General features: G+C 34.0%; 1 protein-coding gene across 1 annotated transcript; it reads left to right on the top strand.

The window, feature by feature from the left end:
* Positions 1–1,208: 1,208 nt before the first annotated feature.
* LOC131054807 (3-ketoacyl-CoA synthase 17) lies at positions 1,209–3,482 on the top strand. Its single transcript, XM_057989416.2, has one exon. It carries the CDS (start codon positions 1,615–1,617, stop codon positions 2,965–2,967), a length of 1,353 nt encoding a protein of 450 aa, XP_057845399.2. The 5' UTR covers positions 1,209–1,614; the 3' UTR covers positions 2,968–3,482.
* The last annotated feature ends 23,240 nt before the right edge of the window (positions 3,483–26,722 follow it).

Genomic DNA, 26,722 nt, shown 5'->3' on the forward strand with positions numbered 1-26,722 from the left:
ACAAAGTTCGATACATATTACTCACCAACTTGTTTAAAACCTCAATGGTCTGATATCTCTCCCTTTATATTGGACAATGAGGGAAGATTTGTCCTCTAGATAAAACTATGATTATGACCATTTTTCTAAATGGGAAACTTTTCCCTCCTTTCAAATTTTACCCTTCAATATCTTCCGAGCATTAAGTATTGTGTTGTATGCAAAATATTTTGGATTAATCACTTAGAATCTTGTATTTACAAATAAGCCCTAAGACATTAATGATCATTAAGTACAACCAAAAGATTATCAATCAAGGATTAATTCATCTAAAGAGAAAGAGTTGATTTTGAGCATGCCTATTCTTTTGTATCTACAAATACTATACTAGGAATGTATATCTTTGGTCTTATACATCTTCAATCATTATGAAATTGACAAGAGGGTTTGCCACATTATTAGGAAGTTTCATACTCTTATACATATCAACACTCCATTTATTTTAAACCCAAGTATATAAAAAAACAAATAGAATTGAATGAAATTTCAACAAAAGATTATATTATCTACTAATAAAAAGTCCGAAATTAAATCATAAGCAAAACTTGATCTCAAACATCCCTAAAAATGTAAATTTTTTTTATCATAACTTACTAAGGTGTCAATGCCATACCATAATTTTGAAATTGATTGACCACATTAAATCAACACACAACACATTCCGACTTTCTATTCTTTTATTATATATTTTTGTTTGATCTAAAATTTATAAAAACCTAAATTAATATGCACAAAATATCTATCATAATTTACAGAGTGTCAATGCCATACCATAATTGTGAAATTAATTGACCATCTCAAATCAACACAAAACATTTTATTCTTTTGATATCATGAAACATCCGAACAAAAAGTTTTATTTGATTTAACATTTCTGAAAACCTAAATTAATATATACAAAATACTTATCATAACTTACTAAAATATCTATGCCATATCATAATTGTGAAATTGATTGACTAACTTAAATCAACACACAACACATCTCAACTTTCTATTCTTTTATTATATATTTTTGATTGATTTAACATTTATGAAAACCTAAATTGCCCTCCCCTGAATACGTGTGTCGACGTTGACATCCCACCTAAACGATGTGAGGCTTGTTATTGTCTCTCCTAAAACAAATAAATGACTACACTCATCCTCATGTGCCCGAAATTGATTGTGAAATCCATGACTCCGCTCATCAAAAACTGTCGAAATTGATTGTGAAATCCATGACTCCGCTCTTCCAAAAAATGTCAAAATTGACTGTGAAATCCATAACTCTACCGCCGAACAAATGAATCATGGGATTGCACAGCAGCTGGATCGGTTAAGGTCTTTTATTGAAGCATTTCCGAATGATAACTTCTCCATGGACCCCAAATCCACGGGCTTCCCGGCGACTTTTAACAGCTTTTTGAAAACGACATCAAAAGCCTGCATAAGTGGGCCGTAAAATTGCCGTTGACTGAATTAAATCCGTCAGGGATATAACCAGTCATATGTGCGTTCACCATCTTTATTCTCAGTTGGCCGTTCCGAAAAACCTGCAACTTTTTTGGAGCTCAAAGATTAAATCTTTGATTAATGGCAATGACTTTAGGCTCCTCCCTGCTAGAAAAGATTGAAAATCTTTGCGCAAATTATTCTTCTACGGCCGTGCTGCTCTTCTGGACGGCCGTCTGTGCAATATTAGTTTATTATGTGTCCAGGCCGCCGAGTATTTACCTGCTAGGGTTTTCAGCCTTCAAGCCCGGCGACGAAAGGAAGTGCAGCTATGAACTTTCCGAGTACTTTACGCTGCGGACGGAGCGATTTGATTCGGAAAGCGTAGAGTTCATGCTACGGATTTTTCTGAAATCCGGCATAGGCGACGAAACGTACGGCCCGCCATTTCCTTTCCGGGACGAAGAAGTGGAAAGCCTGGAAGCTGCTCTGGATGAAGCGACGGAAGTGATGTTTGGGGCTGTGGACGCCGTATTTAATGAGACTCGGCTTTGCGGTGCAGATATTGATATTGTCATTAGCGCCTGCGGAATGCTCAGCACGGCGCCCTCCCTTACATCAATGCTTATAAATCGCTATAATATGAAAGAGGATGTTAAATGTGTAGATCTGGTAGGCATGGGGTGCAGCAGTGGGGTTATGGCCGTCCATTCTGCGGCCGATTTGCTTAGGGTTTATATGAAACCATCGTATGCCCTGGTCGTCATGACGGAAAATATTACGCTGAATACCTATTACGGCAACAACAAATCCATGCTGGTGACTAACTGTATTTTCCGGGAGGGATGCGCGGCGGTTATTTTGTCCAGCAGGTCACGGGATCGAACCCTGGCGAAAATGGAGCTGCTTCTTTCTCTGCGAACGCACAGGGGCGCGGATGACCAATCCTACGAAGCGGCATTTCAGCACGAAGATGAGGAGGGAGTGGTGGGGATCAGCCTGAAAAAAGATCTCATCAGAGTCGCCGGCGAAGGGCTTCGAGCGCATGTTTCGTCCCTGGCTCCTCTGGTTCTGCCTCTTTCAGAGCAGCTGAAATATTTGTGGTCTTTTCTGGCCGTGAATGTTGTGAAGATTGAGAGCAAGCTTTATGTTCCGGATTTCTCGAAGGCTTTTGAGCATGTGTGTCTTCATACAGGTGGAAAGGCGGTGCTTAATGAGATCGCCAGGAGTTTGCAGTTGAGTGAATATGCGATGGAGCCTGCTCGGATGGCTCTTCATAGATTTGGGAACACTTCCAGTAGCTCCGTGTTTTATGAATTGGCGTATTTTGAGGCAAAAGAGCGGATCAAGAAAGGAGACAGAGTTTGGATGATTGCTTTCGGGACTGGATTTAAGTGCTGCAGCATTGTCTGGAAGGCTCTCAAAGATCTTGAGCCCTCGCCCACCACCAATCCTTGGTTAGATTGCATTCATAGATACCCTGTTAAAAGCTAGTAGTTATATGCATTTTATATCAATTGGAGTGTGTGCTGAGTTTTTATGCTTAACTATAAGCTGACATGATATAGATAATTTATCCCTTGCAGTTGCAGGAGAAGCTTTATTTGTTTATGGTACAGAACCAGTAAAGGCCAGTAGAAAATTAAGGACATTCCACCCATATGTATACGGCTGTAGCTATACGTAGGTCCAAAGCTTATATAATGTTTCTTTCCATCTCCTAATTTGTTTTTCACACACAAATTTTAGGATTGGATCTCTGTCTGTTTAGTTGATTGAAGATCATTGGTTTATATGTATCCTAATTCAAATTGGTGTCGTCTGTTATCAAAGGCAAAGATGCATGTATCTTTGTATGCCTACTCTTTCCACAAAAGCATTGAAAAGTCTTTGCATCTTTGTATGCCTACTCTTTCCACAAAAGCATTGAAAAGTCTAAGGCAAATATATATCTAAAAATTATTTAATATAAATTGAATTGAAAAGTCTAAATATTTATTACAATGGAAGTAATTCTTATATACATTGATGTAGTATCTTTCGAGGTATGTGATAGAAGTACAAGTTCATAAGTTAATAATTTTATTTTTTTGGGTCAATATAATGATTTGACATGATTTGTACTTTTATTTTTTGTTTAGATTTGACATGACATGACATATTAATTTCATATGTAAATTTTTGCTATTAATTGCGATAAATATTTATATTGTCAATATCAATTAACCTATCAAATAAACAAAAAATAAAGTTAATCAATGCTCAGTCATTTCCACCATGAACGTTTGTAACCATTAATTTTTTTTGGGGGTAAAGCTCACCATCAAGTAATACAATAATGTGGCAAAAAACTAAAATCAACAAAGCAAATAAATGCATCACTATTAGATTCTTTAATCATAACTTATCAACAATTTAGTAACATCTAATAAAAAAGGGCACAAATTAGCAAATATCAAGTTTAGGGGATGACATACTCATAAATGCATCATGTTTTCTATTTGTTTTTCTTCTATAACATTTTATAGAAATTTTTTGTTACCTTTTATATACTTTTTGTCAATGTCATATGGTTTTTCCAACATACTATCTATCACGCCATTATAAAAATGCAACTTGTACAAATTTTATTTGTCTCACTTCCTTTGGCTTACATTTTCTTGTTTCTATAATTATAGTTGTTTGAAAAGACTACTTCTCTTTAACTCATCATTTTTTTTATCTAAAGAAGAGTTACTATCTAAATTTGTAATTGAAAATTTCACCAAATGTATATATGCATTGTTCTTGAAACAGGGCTTGCCTCTAACTCAGTTTTATAATAGAAAATTTTATCAAATATAATAAATCAAGCGTTCAAAAAAAAGAGCAAAATAAAATCCCCATGAACAAGTTATACGTCATGTTTTTGGATCAATGAGGACCCACTTATTGACTTCCAACATATAATTTTTTAACAAAAAAAACTCAAATATATACTTGATAACTATGCAATCTAACATCCATTAATAATGGTGGAACAAAAAAACAAGGAGTTCAACTTCCATTCACAAGTACACAACAATTGAGCACTATGACTAATCTTCTATTATGTCATTAGTATGAGTTGACAAATTCAAGTCATAAACTATTTTTCTTATTCACATATTGGTTGAGGAAGAAGTGTTTTGAAATTTTGTTAATCCTTACTAGCATGTGACATGGCCTACCTTTGAGGTAGTAAGGTGATTTCAACTTTACAGTATGTAACTTGAAGTTACAATTTTATTATATTTGTTGAATGCTTATCAAAGGTTTGAATGTTTATGAAATATATTGTAAAGTTGGTTTCAATAGTGATTAAAATTTGAAACCCTTGATAATGGATGCTACATAATTGAGTTGAATCCTTAAGACTTTTTATAGAGTTTCATTGGGCCTTGGGTGAATTTATAACTATCTCTTGAGTGACCATATAAAAAGAGACTATGTGCTAGTTTGTGAAATAGTTATGATACAGTCTTCTAATGGTTCACTTCTATTATACATTTAAAATTGGTCCTTTGTTCCTTACTAGTGATGAAACAAAAGATCTAAATTGTATGTGGCAATACAAATTTTTCAATGTTGACATGACACATTCATGACCATACAAACCTCCAAAGTTAGGGTGCATTGGTACTATCAAGGCCTCTACCCTAGGCAAAAGTTTGAATATTTGTAAACATAGTAAAATTGGATTCACTTACCATTATTTTGAAGGTTGTGATGATGGTTATGTTAGGAACCAGGAAGGACAACTGAGACGGGGGGGGGAGGTGAATCGGTTGTCAATAAATTACAACCCAAATCTAATTATTCCAACTTAAAACTAAGTGTCGATAAAACAGATTAACAGTTATATTAATACCGGCTATATAAAGAGAAACAACATCCACAACACATGACATAGAGATTTTGACATGGAAACCCTGTAAGGGGAAAAACCACGGTGGGAAACCTTACCCACAATAAGATGATACTATTGTAGATAGTAAGTGTATACAATAATGGGGTTTGCACATGCAGAAAGGCCAACTGCCTAGAGCTCACTGCTCAATCACAAAATAGGAGTCACACTGACTACAATTGGATGGTTAAATTCAATAACAATGTACTGCTTCAAAATAGCATCTTCAATGCTGGATTCAGTACTGGTTTAAGCTCTAACCATGAGTGTCAAACACCTTCATAAACTTTCCTTCAACCTTCATATAATATCTGTGTGATTCGCACAAGGATCTGCTTATTTTCGCTCTTCACAATGACCTTCAATATTCGCACACACTCATACAATATGATCTTCAATAAGATATTACAATTATTTATACAAAACCTAAGACCAAATCATAAGGTCGGCTCCCTAAAGATATTACATTTACAGAATAGGTCTTGATGCGATACAATATGTCAGCCTCAATACATTTACACATTATTCAATCAATAAACCATTTCCAAAACGTGTCGTGTTGATTTGGAATATGATATCTTGTACTGGTCCATAACCTAGACCTATCTGCTGGTTAAGGCAAATATGTGAACCTGATCAGACCAATAAACAAAACACTGAATCCAAACATCCAATCCATGTCTTCGACATAACCAGATGATCTCCAGATGATAACAAGTCACCATCATTGTCGGTGAATCATATATCCTATCGATGAACATATACCCTGCCGGTGAACATATATCGGTGACTATGCATAAGCCAATATCCATGCTGGGACCACAATGTGTCAGTTCAACAATAAACCAATATAACCAGAGTGCTAAATCAACAATGTAGACCTCCAAAAAGATAAGTTTTGACATTAATGACAAAACCAATGCAACACATGACGAAGTCATCCATAATACCAACAATCTCCCCCTTTGGCATTGATGGCAACACTAGATGGAAAAAGATCTAAGTGCCAAAAACAGAATGCCAAAAACCAACAAACCAACAATCTCCCAAAATAGATCAATACAAAGTTCTGTACCAAAAACAGAAACCAAAACCAAAGTACATCTCTCCCCAATCTTAAAAGTACAATGTTTTTACATAGATATCTCTCCCCCTATGACATCAAATGCCAAAGAAGTTAAGAGTAAAAAACATAACATACAACTAACTACTCCCCCTGAGCTGTAGCTCTCCTTCATCAAAGCCGGAAAAAGATTTTTCTGTTAGTCCCTGATGGTTTGATGCCAATCTTCATCATTCACATCTCTGTCGGTGGGGAAATTACCCCAAGCTGCTCTCTGAGATATTCAAATGTTTTCTTAGGCAAAGGCTTTGTAAAGACATTTGCAATTTGCTCTTTAGTATTCACATAAACCAATCTCACTTCATTTGCTTCAACATTCTCTTTCAGAAAATTGTACTTAATAGAAACATGCTTAGTTTTAGAGTGAAATACTAGATTCTTTGATATATCAATTTTTGCTGAGTTATCACAGTAAATAATTATCGGTTCTTTTCATTTTACCTTGATATCCTTCAACATTTGCTTGATCCATAATACCTGAGTGCAATTAGTTGCTACTGCAACATATTCTACTTCTACTGTAGATAATGATGTACAAGTCTGCTTCTTGTTGATCCATGAAATTAACCTTCTGCCAAGAAAGAATGCTCCACCAGTGGTACTCTTTATGTCATCCACATCACCTGCCTAATTAGCATCTGTATATGCACATAACTCAAAATTGTCATCCTTAGGATACCATAAACCAAGATTTGTTGTGCCTTGTAGGTACCGAAAAATCCTTTTTACTGTTGTTTCATTATTTTCTTTAGGATTGCTTTGAAATATTGATACAATACACACTGCATTCATTATATCAGGTCTGGTTTGTATCAAATACAACAATCCTCCAATCATAGATTTGTACCTTGTCAGATTAATAGGAGTTGAATCATCCTTTAATGTCAATTTATCAGTTCTAGTCATAGGAATGCTTACCGGTTTGGAGTTTTCCATACCAAATTTCTTCAAGAGTTCCTTCAAGTATTTTGTTTGACATATGAATATACCTTTATCTGTTTGTGAAATCTACAAACCTAGACTTTTTTTTATCTCTCCAATCATAGACATTTCAAATTCTTCCTGCATCTTGTTAGTAAAGTCTGTACATAACTCTTCTTCACCTCCAAAAATGATATCATCCACAAATACTTCAATAACCAAAATGTCATCATTGGTGATTTTGTAATACAAATTACTGTTAGCATTACCTTTTGTGTATCCAAGCTTTAGAAGATATTTATCCAGTCTAGCATACCAAGCTCTGGGAGCTTGCTTCAATCCATGTAAAGCTTTCCTTAATTTGCAAACCATATCCTTATCATCTATTAATGAAAATCCATTAGGTTGTTCGATGTAAACTTCTTCTTCAAGATCTCCATTCAAAATGTACATTTTACTTCCATCTGATAAAATTTATAGTTCTTGTGAGCTGAAAATGCAAGAAATAGTCTTACAGCTTCAATTCTGGCTACCAATGCAAAGGTTTCATTATAATCAATTCCTTCTTAGAATAACCTTTACAAACTAATCTTGCTTTGTTTTTTATTACTTCACCATCCTCATTAAGTTTATTTCTATATACCCATTTAGTTCCAATTACATTTTTGTCTTTAGGCCGGAGAACTAATGTCCAAGTATTAATTTTTTCATTATGTTCTAATTCATCTTCCATTGCTTTTATCCAATGTTTATCTTGACATGCTTCAACAACTGATACTGGTTCAACTTGAGAATTAAACATACCTCTTCATTTGCCAATCTTCCTCTAGTCATAACACCTTGATTTTTATTTCCAATTATCTGATTTTCTAAATGATTCAATCTTACATACCTGGGTTTATTCTGATTTACATTCACATGTTGTTGTTCTTCAGTCATAGTTGAGTTTTCTGATGATGTCGTTGTGACTGGTTCTTCATTTTGTGCCGGTGCAATCTGTGCTGGTTCATTTATAATCATTTCTACTGCCAGTTCAGAACCTACAGATCTTGATTCTCCTCTAAAATGTTCATCTATTTTCACATTAGTACTTTCAATGATTTTCTGCAATCTTTTATTATAACATCTATATGCCTTGCTTCTAGTTGAATAACCAAGAAATATTCCTTCATCACTTCTAGGATCAAATTTGCCAATCGATTCATCTAGATCCTAATATAAAATTTGCTTCCAAATATTTTGAAATATTTAAGAGTAAGAGTATGACCAAACCATAGTTCATAAGGGGTCTTACTGGTTTCACCTTTGATGTGAATTCTGTTGAAAGTATAAACCGTTGTATTCACTGCTTCTCTCCAGTACACATGAGGTAGATTTGCTTCCATCATCATGGTTCTTGTTGCATCCAGTATAGTTCTATTATTCCTTTCCACAACTCCATTTTGCTGGGGTGTTCGGGGTGCTGATAATTGTCTTTTGATTCCATTCTCCTCACAGAATGCATTGAATTCCCTAGATGTAAATTCTCCTCCTTGATCAGATCTCAAACATTTGATTTTCTTGCCAGTTTCATTCTCTATCGTTTCCTTGTATATCTTGAATCTTACAAAAGCTTCTGATTTCTCCCTGAGAAAAGTAACCCAACACATTCTAGAATAATCATCAATTATTAGCATAAAGTATCTATCACCCTGAAGACTTCTTGTTCTTGTTGGACCACATAAATCAGTATGAATTAAATCAAGAACATTATTGGATATCTCAGAAACGCTCTTAAATGTTGTTCTAACTTGCTTTCCCATTTGACATTCCTTACATACCGGATTATGAGGTTTCACAATCTTAGGTAAATCCCTTATTGCCTTGGTTGAACTGATCTTTACAATGCAATTAAAATTCACACGATAGAGTCTTTTATGCCATAACCAAATTTCATCAATGTGAGCAATCAAACATGTCTTATCATTGGTATTCAAATGAAAGATATTACCTTTAGTCTGATTACCAGTTGCAATCTCCAATCCAGTTCTGTTTATGATTTTGCATTTTCCATTAAATGACCAACACTCAAAAGATTATGCTTTAAATCTTCTACATAATAAACATTGTTAGTATTGTGCTTACCATCCAAAGATATAGTGCCTCTTCCTTTGATTAAACAAGCTTTGTCATCTCCAAATCTTACTAGACCTCCATGACATTCTCGAAATGATAATAATTTGCTTTTATCACCAGTCATATGATGTGAGCAACCACTATCAATGATCCATTCATCCTTTTCTTCAATTTTTGCTGCTAGTGCCTGCTCTACCAGTTTGACAATAGGTGTCGGTTGATATTCTTTTATTGCAAAAAATGCCCATCCACTATTTGTTGGATCTTCATTTGAATCATCTGTAACACCTTCATCTGCATAGTAACATGACTTATCTTTGGTTTTCTTAAATCTGTATCTTTGATATTCAGGGTTAGGTTTATATGTTCTCTTAGTTTCCTCTCTTAGTCTTGCATGTCTATCAGGACACCTAGACACCATATGACCAACTTTATTGCAATTAAAACATTTCAAAGGTGCTTTACCTTCATACTTACTTCCTACTAGACCTTTAGACATCTTCCTTGCAAATAGTGCTTCAAGTTATTCAAGTTCTTCATTTTCTCTCCTGATATCTTCAAGTTCTTTTGCATAAAGTGCTTTCCAATCATATTTGTCAGATGATGATGATGATGCTTTGAAAGCTATATCAGTTTTGACTGTAGCAACAGGACCAAATTCTTCAATCTCAAATGTTGAAAGTTTTCCAACCAAAGTATCTTTAGAAACTGATGTATTAGGCATTATTCTCAACTCATTAATAGCTGTCACTTTCATTTTGTAAGCCGGTGACAAAGCTCCTAAAACTTTAGAAACAATTTCATCTTCAATTAAAGATCCTCCACGACATTATATTCCTAAAACAATTTTATTTACTCTTTCCATAAATGCAGAAATTCTTTCATCTTCTTCCATTTTTAAATTTTCATACCTGACCCGCTAAAATTCCAGTTTTGCAATTTTGACAGTGGTATCTCCTTCATTCAATGTTTCCAGTTTATCCCAAATAGATTTTGCAGTAGTTCTGTCTGATAATCCCATGATTTGTTGATCTGATAATGCGCTTAGAAGTGCTTCTCTTGCTTTGCAATCATTCTCCAAGTCTTTAGCCAATGTCGGTAGATGAGGGTTATTTAGAGTAGGACCAACATAACCATTCTTTATAACATCTGATATATCTCATCCAATGCAGTTCAAATGTGTTTCCATTCTGATCTTCCATATACCATAGTTAGTTCCATCAAGTTTCAGACCGTCCTTCCTGAAAATATTTGCTGCCATAGGATCTCCTCAAGCTGTTAGGATTCTGCAAAAGGAGGACTAGGCTTTGATACCAATTGTTAGGAACCAAGAAGGACAACTGAGAGGGGGGGGGGGGGGGGGGGGGTGAATCAGTTGTCAATAAATTACAACCCAAATCTAACCATTCCAACTTAAAACTTAGTGTCGGTAAAACAGATTAACAGTTATATTAATACCAGTATAACTTAATGCATGAAACAAAAAGAGAAACAACATCCACAACACATGACACAAAGATTTTGATGTGGAAACCCTGTAAGGGGAAAAACCACGGTGGGAAACCTTACCCACAATCAGATGATACTACTGCTGATAGTAAGTGTATACAATAATGGGGTTTGCACATGCAGAAAGGCCAACTGCCTAGTGCTCACTGCTCAATCACAAAATAGGAGTCACACTGACTATAGTTGGATAGTTAAATCCAATAACAATGTACTGCTTCAGACTAGCATCTTCAATGTTGGATTCAGTACCGGGTTAAGCTCTGACCATTAGTGTCAAACACCTTCATAACCTTTCCTTCAACCTTCATATAATATCTGTGTGATTCGCACAAGGATCTGCTTATTTTCGCTCTTCACAATGATCTTCAATATTCACACACACTCATACAATATGATCTTCAATAAGATCTTACAATTATTTATACAAAACCTAAGACCAAATCATAAGGTCAGCTCCCTAAAGATATTACATTTACAAAATAAGTCCTGATGCGATACAATATGTTGGCCTCAATACATTTACACATTATTCAATCAATAAACCATTTCCAAAATGTGTCATGCTGATCTGGAACATGATATCTTGTACCGATCCATAACCTAGACCTATCTGTCGGTTAAGGCAAATATGTGAACCCGATCAGACCAATAAGAAAAACACCAAATCCAAACATCCAATCCATGTCTTCGACATAACCAGATGATCTCCAGATGATAAGAAGTCATCATTATTGTCGGTGAACCATATATCTTGTTGGTGAACATATACCCTGCCGATGAGCATATACCGGTGACTGTGCATAAGCCAATATCCATGTCGGGACCACAATGTGTTGGTTCAACAATAAACCAATATAACCAGAGTGCCAAATCAACAATGTAGACCTCCAGAAAGATAAGTGTTGACATCAATGACAAAACCAATGCAACACATGACAAAGTCATCCATAATACCAACAAGTTACTATATTGTCAAGTTGAATGATTAAGATACCACTAAAATATTTGCAAACACAACAAAACTAGATTCACTTGTGATTATCTTGAAAGCTATGATAATGGTTGTTATTGTAGACAACTAAATTTGGCTAATTAATTTAATAAAATTTAAATCCTATTCTTCCAATTAATTAATTTATATCCCTTTCTTCCTATTAATTAATTCTTAATTAATTAATCTCCCAAATCCCTTTCTTCCAATTAATTAATTCCTAATTAATTATTTATCCTATCCCCCTAATTAATTAATTAATTAATCTAATTAATTGATTATCCCATCCTCCTAATTAATTAATCTAATTAATTAATTATCCTTGTTCTTCCATCCCATTTGATTAATTACCTTTAATTAATTATATATCCCTTTTCTCAAACCCCCATAGATTAATTAATTCAATTAATTAATTAGACTCAAATCCTATTTGAGCACATGGCTCCTAACTTTTCTCCCTAACCTCTTTCCAATCCTATCCTAAACAACCCTATCCTTCCAACCCACTTCCCCTACCTATTCAACCCTCCAACCAACCTTATCCTATCCCTTCTAACCTCCCACACATGTGTACACATCCTAGCCACTTTTTCCCCTTTTGAGGAAAATATCCTATTTTGGGTGGCTTTGCCCAAAATGAACGTGTCCCTGAGGACACATGTCACTCTTCCTATTTTTGGGTGGCTTTGCCCAAAATAAACATGTGTCCTCATGGACAAATGTCATTTCTTTTCTTTCTAGTTGAGCCACTTGTCCTTTTTGGAGGACAAGTGTCTCCTCTTCACCTCTCCTTCCCTTCCTCATCTTGCCTATTTAATCCCCCTCATTTTAGACCAAATCATCCACTTTTTTTTAATCATACCATCATAATGCCGAAATAATCCCTCTCTGATCCATTTTTCATACATCATACCGTTACTCTACCAAAATCATTACTCAACCATATCCATTATAATTTTTTTATCAAATCCATTTATAATTGCATCAATATCATGGAGAAATATCGAACATCCGAAGCTACGTCATGAGCACACATCCAATCACGGAACAATGAAATTAAAGCAAGAATTATGGTTTGAATTTGTTTATCATTTTGTTCTCTATTTTAGTTTTACCATTCTAATCTTGGGGTGTATGATGTATTGTGTATGTTCGATTAATTAGCTTGCTTTTTAGTCCTTAGTATTCACATGCACATTTTTCATCGCACAGTTGTATTGTCAAGTTGAATTATTAAGATACTTTACCAGAATATTTGTCAATATAGTAAAATTGTATTCACTTGCAATTATATTGAAAGCTATGATAATGGTTGCTATATTGTCAAGTCGAATCATTAAGATACTTCACTAGAATATTTGTAAGCACGGTAAAATTAGATTCACTTGAGAATATCTTGAAAGCTATGATAATGGTTGTTATATTGTCAAGTTGAATGATTAAGACACTTTACCAGAATATTTGTAAGCATAGTAAAATTGGATTCACTTGCGATTATATTGAAAGCTATGATAATGTTTGCTATATTGTCAAGTTGAATGATCAGGATACTTCACCTAGAATCTTATTTTATTAGCTTTCATATTGAATACATGACTACCATTCTAAATCTAATAATGGTACATATTCTAATTATTTTATAACTATCGTAATTGTAATCAATCTAATTACTTAAATTATAGATAATTTATATAAGATTTACTAATCAAACATTAAAAAAAAAAAATTAAAAAATATCTTATTAGTGGAGTTTTGGATTAATAAGGTATGACTTACCAATTTTTTTTGTTTCCATTTTATTTTTTATTGAAAAAATATATAAAAAAATAAAAAATAAAACAAACTCACTACTAGCACGAATTATTCAATAGTGCAAGAGTCATCATATCGAATGGAGTGTGTACCAAGTATCAATGCATGACTATAAGCTGACATGATCTAGTTATTCTCTTTGCATTTAGTAGAGAAGCTTTATTTGTTTTTGGCTAGGGCTGGAAAATGCCAATGAGAAAGTTAAATAAAAATATTAACATGTATACGTGGAGCATGGTCCAATAGTGGTGATGCAAATGGAACACAATTAGTTTATTAGTGGAGCACAAAAAGTGTCATGTCAATACTTATCCCCAAAAAGATTCAACTAAATTTAAAAATACAACCACTTATGTGAGCCACATCAACACACCAATAAATATATCTTAGTGCACAACTATGGGTCTTACATTTCTTGGGGACCATTTTGGAAACCTTGGAAAAAAAGGCATGTGATGTGGCATCATATTTGACCATGTGGACTTGAAACCAATTTTTTAAAGTAGGTGACATGACATGTAAGCAATTATACAAATTTCAAAGTGAGTTGAAATATCGAAACAAATTTTTGGGAAGTGTGAAGTTAGGGTGCTCTACTATAAGGCCCTCTCCCCTAGTCCAAAGCATATATAATTTTTTTGCATCTCTTAATTTATTTACCTCATGAATTTACATAGACAAAATTATATCAAATGTGAATATGGGACACCATACAAACTAACAATGTTGCAACCTCATTATTTTTATAGAAAGTTAAAATCTTATGTAAAATAAAATATGAGCTCATAAATTATTTAATATAAATTGAAATGCAAAGTGTAAATATTATTTACAATGGAAGTAATTCTTATTTAACCACATTGATGTAGTATCTCACATAATAGATGGTAGAAGGTTCGAGTTCATAAGTTCATAAAATTTTGTCAATATTATGATATGGCATAATTTGTATTTTCATTTCCTATTTATATGTGACATGACAAATTAATTTTAAATGTAGATATCAACATTAATTGTGAAAAATATTTATATAATTGATATCAACTATCTTATCGGATAAACAAAAAGTAAATTTACCCAATGACCAACATTTCCACCATAAATGCTTGCAACCATTATTTTTTTGGTGGGGGTAAAGCTCACATCAAGTAGTCAAATAATGGGTCATAAAACTAAAAACGACAAAGCAAATAAATGCATCACTATTGAATGCTTTAATCATTACGTCATATTTACCAATGACGTGATGGAGCACAATTAAAACATCATCTAATAAAAATAAAAATGGCACAAATCAGCAATAGAAAGTTTAATGGATGCCATGCCTATAAAATGCATCATGTTTTCTATTTGATATTTTTCTACAACATTTTGTGATGCTAAAAATGTGGTAAATAGGAAAGGCATACACATATAATTAGACAATAAAACATAATGGAAAGCTTAATTGAAAACTAAATTAAAGATGCAAATAATAAGCCTCCCTTGAAATGTCCCATTTTCATCTATTCTTGAGGACCTTGAAGGTGTTGGATTGTTTGGCTCTCAACAGATAAATGACCTCCAAAGTGGCAACTCAAGAGTTGAGTAGCTACTTGATCATGATTGATTATGCAAATGATATGAAATGCATGATCTAAGAAACTAGATTAACATGCTATGATTAATCCAAAATGCTAATTACTAGATATTTGAAATGCAAATTGCCTATAGTAATGATGCTAAAACTATGAATGCAAGGGATTCTTATTGCTCCAAAATGAGGGGTATTTATAAGAATTCCAAGGCCAAAGCTGAGGTGGCAGGAATCGACGGTCCAAATTTGAGCTGAAGATATCAAGAGCCAAGATTGAGGAAGTTGGATAAGAGGTTGGAGGAAGTGACACTTGTCATCTCTGTGGTCACAAGTGTCAATGAGCCTTTGTCATGAGAGGGAAAGTGTCCAAGGGAGGAGACATGTGGCAAAAGTGCCATGTGTCTCAAGGGGAGAATATCCACACCATAGGAGGTTAGGATGTGCAAGATAGGATAGGGTTAGTTAAACCCAGGGTTAGGTAGAATGAGTTAGGTTAGAGGGTGGTTAGGTTAGGTGGTTAAAAGTTAGGAGCCATGTGCTCATTTGAATTTAGAAATTCAAATAATTGAAAAATGGTAATTAATCTCAACAAACTTGAGTTTTGTTAATTTTAATTAGGGATTAGAAAAATTGATTTAGATGGGGGTAGGATTAATTAATAAAAAGAGATATGAAATGAACTATATAAATAAATCATGTAGATTTATTTAGTAGTAGATGAATAAGGGAAGTAATCAAATTTGCTTGTGAATTCGATTAATTGGAAACGAGGATTAATTAAATAACTGCGTATTTAATTAATTATCTTTAGACCATTTTTAGGTGTATACATTTTGCCCCTCTTTGAAGCGATGTGTGACGACGCGTTGGATCAAAGAAGACTCGATTGATGATGTTGCTGATATTGATTTTGATAGAATGTAGATTTGATCTTGATTTCAATGTGGATTCGGTTTCGATATGATAATGATTCGATTTTGAGATGATAAATCTCGATATGATGCAGTTTCGATGTTTGAGATGATAAATCTTGATATGATGCCCCAGACGCTAACTGGTAGATTCTGATGCGAGGATGCCCCTCAAGAGATGAATCGGATAAGTTTTTCAATTTTTTAAATTTTTCGTGATTTTTTTTTGAAAATTTTACAATATTTAGATTTTGAATGATTTTCTGATTTTTAGATATATTTAGAGTTGATCCGATTCATTTCCCGATAAAAAATTTGAAAATGTTTCCCTGTCAGAATGATTAGTTGATTAGATGATTAAAAATTAGTGGAATAAAAATCTCACTTAAATGCCCCATTTTGAGTTTAAAAAGGTGAATTCCTTTTACCACTCTTCATTTGTGCACTTCAGTTGTTTGAAAAATTTTCTCTGGAGGAAGGAATGAGAATCCCGTACCACCAGCATAGGTTCGAGCGAGTTCAGCGACATGAGTGTCCTTCGGTCTACAATCCACCGGTACGTACTTTGAGAAAACCCAGCTTTGTCAAATTTTAAGTGATTTTTGAAAAATTTAGCCATTTGTAGAAAAAATCATTTTTTAGCATTTTCACCATGTGGGTTTGAAAAAAAATTGCATTTTTGACATGGGTTTTTTGAACTATAAAATGGGTTTTTGGGGTTTTTTGACTTTTTTTTAACTCACATCCCAAATTTTTTTTTATTGATTTATTATTTTGTTTTTGGTTTTTGTTGCATTTGGGGGGTGGCAGGGGTGGTGGTGCCATGGCGGCGCCACCACGGGCACAACAGACACCGTTGGTGGTGCTGCCGGGGCCATCGCAGGGGCTCGACCCGACTAAATTTTTTAATTTTTAATTTTTAATTTATTTTTTTTTTTGGTTTTTTCGATTTTTGGGTTTTTTTGGGGTTTTTTCGGTTTTTCAGTTTTTTTTTGGTTTTTTTGATTTTTCAGTTTTTTTTGTGTTTTTTTTCGATTTGTTAAATTTTTAGACATGATTTTCTCGATTTTTGACCATGTTGGATTGATTTTTTTTATTTTTGAGAAAAATGATTTGATTTTTCGATTTTGGATGATTGAGTTGATTTTTTGGTTTTTTGATTATTGAGTTGATTTGATTGCGATCGAATTTTGGATGAATTTGGATGATCTGATGTAATATTGGAAGGTTGATTTTGATGATTTTGATAAAAATCTTGCTACCCCTCTGACCCCCAAACGTCACGATTTTCGATAAAGATGTTGGAATGTTGCCAATTTGATTTTTTATTTCGATGGGGTAAGATAGATTGAAATATCTATCTAATTGATAAAATTAGATACCCTTGATTGATGAAATTTGATGATCAGTTCTGATTATCTCGATGTATGTGTGAGATGAGATGGGATTGATAATGACCTCATGATAGATGAGCATTATTGATAAGGGCTCAACGAAATTTGATAAAAATCTCAAGTGAGAAAGATGGGCTGATAGATAGATAAATCAAGAGACTGATATGATGAGATGATTTGATTGCAGGAGCACTTTAGTGTCCTCTAGTCTCAGTAGTGCTTCTCGAAGACATGGATGCTGATACCCTGCCTTAGCCAGGCAGAGCGAGACCACATTGACAAGTGTGGTTTATCTCCAGTTATGGGTCTGGGAGTACCTGCCTATCACACGACCATTGACTGATAGAGATAGACCTGTAAGCAGGCCTTATGCTGACGGGTATCCAGGCATCATTGTCCAATGAAAGCTGGGCAAATTGGAGTATTGGCGACGGACACTGGATGATCTGGATACTGTGATATGGAGACTTTATAGAGATTGTGAGATCTGGACTGAGGATGCAGTGGAGATTTATGTATTTGTAACGCGATACCTAATTAAATCGATACCCTATGTTATCGAACGATTCTTTTGTATGTGTTGAGACAGTATGGCAAGATATAGGGAATACCACAGGGTACAACTCATTATGCTCGCAGGAGACTAGATGTGGCTACTTAGGGGCCCTCCATTTCATATGACTAGGCATGTGCAAAGTATCGATCATTGGGGCCACTGGATTGGGATTATCTTTCAAGTATGATAGATAGCGGGATGACATATGAGTATGTTGTATATTTTACTACACATAGGTTTCCTAGGCTGACATGTCTAGATGAGAATGATGAGAGGCTACGACGTAGAGCTCCTAGAAAACCGAGGGATGGTGGGGGGAGAGGAGGTGGGGGCAGAGATGATGGCGGAGATGGAGGGGATGATAAAGATGGATATGGAGGAGATACAGGAGATCATGGTGTTGGAGATGACGATGGAGGAGATGATGATGGGGGAGATGGTTGAGCAGTGGTAGTGGTAGTGGCAGGCACACCAAGAGCCAACAGTTCTAGATCTGCTAGAGATGTATATATGGATTGGATGACCTAGTTGGTTAGACGGAGGAGATCAGGTCTAGTGGATCAAGGGCATCAGGTCCCAGAGAAGGAAATTCCCCAAATTGAGAAGGTACCTATGAGAGTATCATAGGTTGAGCAGCCATAGGAAGAGGCACCTTGACGAATCCTCATTAGGATGTCGTCTCATCAGCAGCAGGCTCATATTACTAACTTAAAGGGTCAGGTTCAGAAGCTAGAGAGTTGACTAGTAGAGAGACTCTTAGATAGCCCAACTGGAGGTCTAGAAGACATGGTTACAGGTACAGGAACAAGCCCAAATTGTCTAGGTAGAGGCCCGAATATCCTCTCTCATGGTCGAGAGAGATGTAGCTAGGGACAGGTGTCGGTAGGCTGAGGTGCAGGTATAGATGTTAGGAGTGTCTAGTTCAGGGAAGGCTTCCCCGAAGATGATGCGCCAGGCGGTCCGGGAGGCTGAGTATTACAAGACATTATAATATACTGTTGTTCCCATTGATTGAAGGGCTCCAAGATTTTTACAGCTGAGCAGGAAATTGAGATAGAGCCAGTCTGAGATTCAAGGAGTGACATGGCCACTTCAAAGAGATCACCCAGGCGGGGACCCAGGTACAGGGGTATCGGCTGGTGTTACCAGACCTACTACATCAGGACAGAGTTTCACTCTGTGTCCTAGTGGTCACACTGATATGGGACATTGATCCATTCATGTACACACCTTTTGTGATGAGATATTGATGATTCCCATGATGTATATTTATGATATATCTCATATATTTTTGTGATATCATTGTACCTTGGACATTGATCTTTTTGATGATATGATATGCAATCGATCCTATTCACCCTACATGACCTAATGAGATGACATGCACATTCTATTTGTTATATGATTATGTTGTGTAGTTACTTTCATGATGTATGCTTTATTTTCTATATGATTATGGATTCTAGATGATGGATGTATGCTTCTTATATGATGATGCAGTATTTACACGATGTTATGCCAATGTGAATATGTATGGTGATGCTTATAAGTACTATGTGATGTATGTACAATGCAATGTTTTCTATTTTTATGATGCTTTGATGATTTTCTCATGCATGTTAATATGAGATGGATGCAATGATGCTACTTTATATGATTGAGATGAGATGGATGCAATGCAATGATCTAATTAAATGAATGAATGATTGGATGTTTTATATGAATATGTCTTAGTATGCGATGGTTACATGAGATGAACTAACTTGTCATGCAGGATGAATGAAATGATTATTTTTGTTATTGTCCAATGTACTCAATCACGTAATAAGAGATATAACACCATGTTGAAGCCCTTGGCCTTCGAAAAGATGAGTGTTGTGATACCATGCAAAATGAAATGCAAATCTACTTTAAAAATGCAAATGCAAAATGAAATACACTGCGACGATCGGACTGGTCATGTGGTCATTGCTTTGTTTCATCATTGAGCCTTTAAAATGTGGGAAGTGAGTGAAAACATCAATGGTATAATTGAACCATGATGACCTGAGCACTACTTTCCTGGGTTTTGATATTGCAAGTTAGCACAAGCATCGAGGTATAATTAAACCAAGATGACTTGAGTGTTGCATGCGTAAAACAAGTAGTATTAACCATTTCTATATGCAAGTTTGAAATGTCTTCTATGATACTTTGATGATCATGTCCTGAGATAGCTTTACGCATATTAATGATTAATTTACAGACAATAGACAAGAAAAATATCATGTTCCTTCCTTGTTCCTCTAGTCAAAGACATCCTGGAGTCACTCAGAAATCATGATAGCAAAAAATCAAGATAAAATAGTTGAACCATTATTGTCAAAGTGATAAATCATTAGTCAAAAGATATCATCCATTGATATGTGTTTGTCATGTTTAGACTGATATTTGATGGTTTAATGGTTGATAATTTGATCTTGTGCTCAACGTTGGATGTGTCTCAGTTTTTGCTAGACAAGTGCTGCCTAACTGTTGTTCTACCTATTTTATTAAGCTTAAAACGATGAAAATTTTGCCCCCAATGAGGTTTAGGGTTTTTCCCCCATTCTAGAAACAAACTTTATTATGACATATACAATGGTCCAAACCATGGCAAGAAATCACCTGGGATGCCTGCGTATGTACAAAGGCTTTATTATGGATATGAATAGCGCTAATGGAAATGAATGCAAGCGAAAGGATGCATGAACCAATAGATGGAAGAGCTAGCTGACAAATAATGCATGTTTTCCAGGTTTTCACTATCTGTTTTTATTTCACTTTTTCTCATATTTGATTTTTTTTTCTCTATTTTTGTTTTTTTCATTGTTTTTGTATTTTTGTATTTTTCATTGTTTTTGGATTTTTTTGCTTTTTTAGACATAGTTTCTTTAGATACATGCTATTGATGGATTCTTTGAGCTGATCCCCGTCCTGTGTTGATAGTTGATATGCTCCTGATCCAAATACTGTTGTGACCACAAATGGACCCAACCAGTTTGGTTCAAACTTCCCTTTCTTTTATCAATCTGACTGGTTGTGTGGATTTTCCTTTAGTACTAGTTCTCCAACTTGAAAGGCTCGTGGTTTGACCTTGTGATTATAACTTCAACACATTCTTTGTTGATACACCTTCAAATGATCAAAGGGATTTTGTCTGCATTCATGAGTCAATTCTAACTCTTGCAATCTAGATACTCGTTGTTCTTCATCTGGGATAAGGCCTTTTAATGATACTCATAGAGAAGATATGTCTACTTCTATTGACAGTATTGCTTATGATCCTTAGACAAGAGAGAAAGGTGTGGCACCTATTGGTGTGCGAATATTGGTATGGTAGGCCCATAGAGCAGGGCTCAATTGAATATGCCAATCTCTGCCAACATCATTCACTATCTTTTTGAGGATTTTCAAAATAGTTTTGTTTGATGTTTTTGCTTGCCCATTCCCTTGTGGATAGTAGGGTGTGGAAAATCTATGTTGGATATTGAATTTATCACATAGCTCTTGTACATCCTAATTCTTGAACGGTCGCCCATTATCAGTGATAATGGTAATGGGTATTCCATTGCGACAGATGATGTAGTTCAAGATAAGTGCAACCATTTTTTTTCCTGTGATATTGATGAGAGGTACTGCCTCAATCCATTTTGTAAAATATTTTGTAGCTACAAGGATGAATTTGTGACCATTGGATGAAGAAGGATTTATCTTTCCTACTAGATCAAGACCCCATTGGCAGAAAGGCCAAGATGTTGCCAAAGCATGAAGTTCTTGTGCTGGTGCATGAATTAAATTTCCATGGATCTAACATTGTTTGCATGTTTTAGCTATCTGAAAAGAATCTCATTCCATAGTTGGCCAATAATATCCCAAGCGTATGAGTTTTTTCGAAAGGGTAAGACCACTTGAATGAGTACCACAAATGTCGTTATGAACTTTATTTAAGGCCTTCTTAGATTCTTCTTGCTTGAGACATCTTAAAAGAGTACCGTCCAGACCTCGTTTAAAAAGGGTATCCGCGACAAGAGTATAATGGGAGGATTGACGAATAAAGTTTCTCTTTTGGTTTTTTGACAAGTTGGGAGGGAGGGTGTTATCTTTCAGGTATGTATAATTTTGGCCATAGTGAGAGGAATCATGCCCAACAAGGTGACATATAGTTTGGGAATTAGGACAATTAATGTGATCCTAAAAATGTGGTAAATAGGAAAGGCATACACATATAATGAGACAATAAAACATAATGGAAAGCTTAATTGAAAACTAAATTAAAGATGCAAATCATAAGCCTCCCTTGAAATATCCCATTTTCCTATATTCTTGAGGACCTTGAAGGTGTTGGATTGTTTGGATCTCAGCAGAGCAATGACCTCCAAAGTGGCAAATCAAGAGTTGAGTAGCTACTTGATCATGATTGATTATGCAAATGATATGAAATGCATGATCTAAGAAACTAGATTAACATGCTATGATTAATCCAAAATGCTAATTACTAGATAATTGAAATGCAAATTGCCTATAGTAATGAAGCTAAAACTATGAATGCAAGGGATCCTTTTTGCTCCAAAATGAGGGGTTTTTATAGGAATTCCAAGGCCAAAGCTAAGGTGGCAGGAATCGATGGTCCAGATTTGATCTGAAGATATCAAGGGCCAAGATTGAGGAAGTTGGAGAAGAGGTTGGAGGAAGGGACATTTGTCATCTCTGTGGTGACAAGTGTCAAGGAGTCTTGCTCATGAGAGGGCAAGTGTCCAAAGGAGGAGACATGTGGCAAAAGTGTCAAGTGTCTGAAGGGGAGAATATCCACACCATAGGAGGTTAGGATGCGCAAGATAGGATAGGGTTAGTTAAACCCAGGGTTAGGGAGAATGAGTTAGGTTAGGTGGTTAAAAGTTAGGAGCCATGTGCTCATTTGAATTTAGAAATTCAAATAATTGGAAAATGGTAATTAATCTCAACAAACTTGAGTTTTGTTAATTTTAATTAGGGATTAGAAGAATTGATTTAGATGGGGGGAAGATTAATTAATTTAAATTAATTAATCAAAAAAGGATATGAATTGAACTATATAAGTAAATCATGTAAATTTATTTACTAGTAGATGAATAAGGGAATTATTCAAATTTTCTTGTGAATTCGATTAATTGGAAAGGGGGATTAATTAAATAACTGCGTATTTAATTAATTATCTTCAGACCATTTTTAGGTGTATACACATTTTATATAATTTTTCTATTATCTTTTATAGACTTTTTCCAAACCTCGTATAATTTTTCCAACATATAATCTATCACACCATTATAATATGTACTTGAAAAAAATTATATTTGTCTCACTTTTTTTGGCTTACATTTTCTTATTTTTATAAATATAATTGTTTGAAAAGACTACTTCTCCTTATCTTATCGTTTTTTAATGTAAAGATGAATTACTATTTAGTTTTGAAAATTTCATCAATTGTAATAAATGTATTATTCTAGAAAAGAAAGCTTAATAGAAAATTTTATCAAATATAATACATAAATGTTCAACAAAAAGAGCAAAATAAATCCCCATAAACATGTTACATATCTTGTTGTTGGATAATTGACGATCCACTTATTGACTTCCAACATATATAGTTTTTTAACTAATAAAAATAATCTTCAATATATACATGATAACTATGCAATCTAAAAGGAACAAAAACAAATGAGCAGCCTAACTTCCATTCACAGGTACTCAATAATCAAGCACTGTGTCTAACATTAGCAGAAGAAGCTTTTTTTTTTGGGTACACAACCGCTAAAGCTGAATGAGGAAATTAAAGAAAAATAGTGGACGTAGATAAGTTAGTCCACAACATATAAAATATAATCTTTTTCTGCATCTCCTAATTTGTTTACCACATGAGTTTACATATACAAAGTTATATAAAATGGTGCATCCTTCACTAATTTTATAGAGAGTCGAAAATATTATATAAATAAAAATTTATGTTTGTAAATCATTTAATATAAATTGAAATGGATAGAGTAAATATTTATTTAATGGAAGCCATTTATAATTAGTAATTTAACTTAATTTTACAAAGGCCTATGGTAGAGGATTCAAGTTTCACATGTTGATAAAATTCACCAATATTGTGATATGACATAATTTTGTGTTTATATTTGATATGATACATAAGTTTTAAATGCTGATATGAATGAATTTGATATATATCATAAGAAACATGTATATAATTTTTGATATTAAAACAAGATTATGATATAAAGTTATAATTCCTTTATACTAATATGACATATCATTGTCCTATTCAATAAACAAAAAGAACAAAAAGTAGAGTTGCTCAATGACTAGTCATTTCTGTCATAAATGTTTTGTAACCTTTGATTTTTTTGTGCGCAGAACAAGCAATCAAAGAATGTGGAAAAAATTATAAACAACAAATCAAATAAATGCATTAATCTTGGAGCTCACTAAACAATCTTACAACCATTAATTTTTGGGATAAAGCTCACTAAATAAAAAACAAGTAGTCAAATAATATGTCAAAAAACTAAAAAACAACAAATTAAATAAATACATCAATATTGGATGCTTAATCCTAATTTCATCATGTTGACTAATGAAATGATAGAGGGCAATTCAATATTATATAAACAAAATATAATTGCACAAATCAACAATAGTATTTTTAGTGGATTATATGTCTATAAACACATCATTTTTTAACTTATATTTTTCCACAACCTTTTACAAAAGTAATATATAACCTTTTATAGACTTTTTCTACAAGCTCATATAACTTTCTCAACATGTTACCTATTACACCATTAAAATATGTAAGAAAAAAAATTATTTGTTTCAATTTCTTTCATTTAAATATTTTCTTATTTTTAAAATTACAACTGCTTGAAAATGCTACTTCTCATTATCATATCATATTTTATGTAAAAAAAATATTTGTCTAGTTTTTTAATTAACAATTTCATCAAATGTGATAAATATATCATTCCATCAAATAAAGCAAAACTCTAGCTTAGTTTTATAATTGCAAATTTCATCAAATATAATAAATAAAGTGATCAACAAAAAGAAAAAGAAAAAAACAAGCTCACATGTAAGCATGTAGCATGCCGTATTATTAGAATAGGATTCATTTGTTGACCTCCAATACACATAATTTTTTAACCAACAAAAATAATCTTAAAAAAATACTTGATAACTATGAAATCTAATATCCATTAATAATGTTTCAACATCCTAATTTATTACATAATTTATAAAAAACATCCATTAATAATGGTGGATCAAAAGAGGAGCAGACTAACTTCCATTCACAAATACTCAATAATCTAGCTACTATAACTAAGATTCTATTATGCCATTAGTATGAGTTGTCAAATTGAAATTATAAACTATTAATCATATTCATGCTCATTTGTTCACATATTGGTTTTTTGAACATTTGATAATGCTTGCTAGCATGTTGCATATTCTATCTTTGATGGTAGTAAAATGAATCCAACTTTACAATATGTAAGTTGAAGTTAATTTTTTTAATATTATTTAGATGCTTATCAAAGGTTTGAATATTTGTGAAATATATTGTAAATTTGGTATCACTAGCGATTATATTGAAACCCTTGATAATGGGTGCTACAATATTGCCTTGAATTCTAAAGGTTCTTGATAGAGCTTCACTAGACCTTAGGTGAATACATAACTATCTCTCAAGTGACATTATAAAAAGTTACTAGTTTTTGAAATGGTTGTGATACTCTCAATGTTCATTTACCTAATGTTTATAGCCTATCTAAGCCTACTTAAGTCTTCTATGGATTCATTCATACTATACATTTATAAGGTCGTTGATGTTCTTTGAAGCCATTCTCTATGTTGAAGAATTATATCCCTCCTCTCACAGATAAGAGAGATGTCTTTCTTGATTCCGATGTCTACAAGATTGTTTGCTCTTGTGGCATGCCTTATATAGGCGAGACTAGATGCTCATTTTGCACTAGAATCAAAGAACATAGTGCAAATATCAAGCATGAGTGGACCCTCAAGTCAACCCTTGCAAACCACTCCCTCTCTACCAAGCACCATTTTTGTCTTGAGAGCACCCAAATCTTGTTCAAAGAAGATAAACTTCTTCGAAAGAAATCTCAAGGAAGCTATTGAGATCTACAATCACCCTTCCAACCTTAACCCAGACAACGATTGGAGTCTTAGTGTATCATGGAAACCCTTATTATCCAAGCTCCATTAGTCTTCTTTTTCTTTCTTATCTTGTCCTTTCCTCCTTGCCCCTCTTTGTCTCCTGGCTTGTCGATTTTGTTCTCTAATATTTTTAATCCCTCAGCTTCCCTGCACACACACACACACATAGAGATATATTTGT

This window comes from Cryptomeria japonica, chromosome 3 (assembly GCF_030272615.1).
Source record: "Cryptomeria japonica chromosome 3, Sugi_1.0, whole genome shotgun sequence".
In the NCBI taxonomy this organism is placed as follows: domain Eukaryota; kingdom Viridiplantae; phylum Streptophyta; class Pinopsida; order Cupressales; family Cupressaceae; genus Cryptomeria; species Cryptomeria japonica.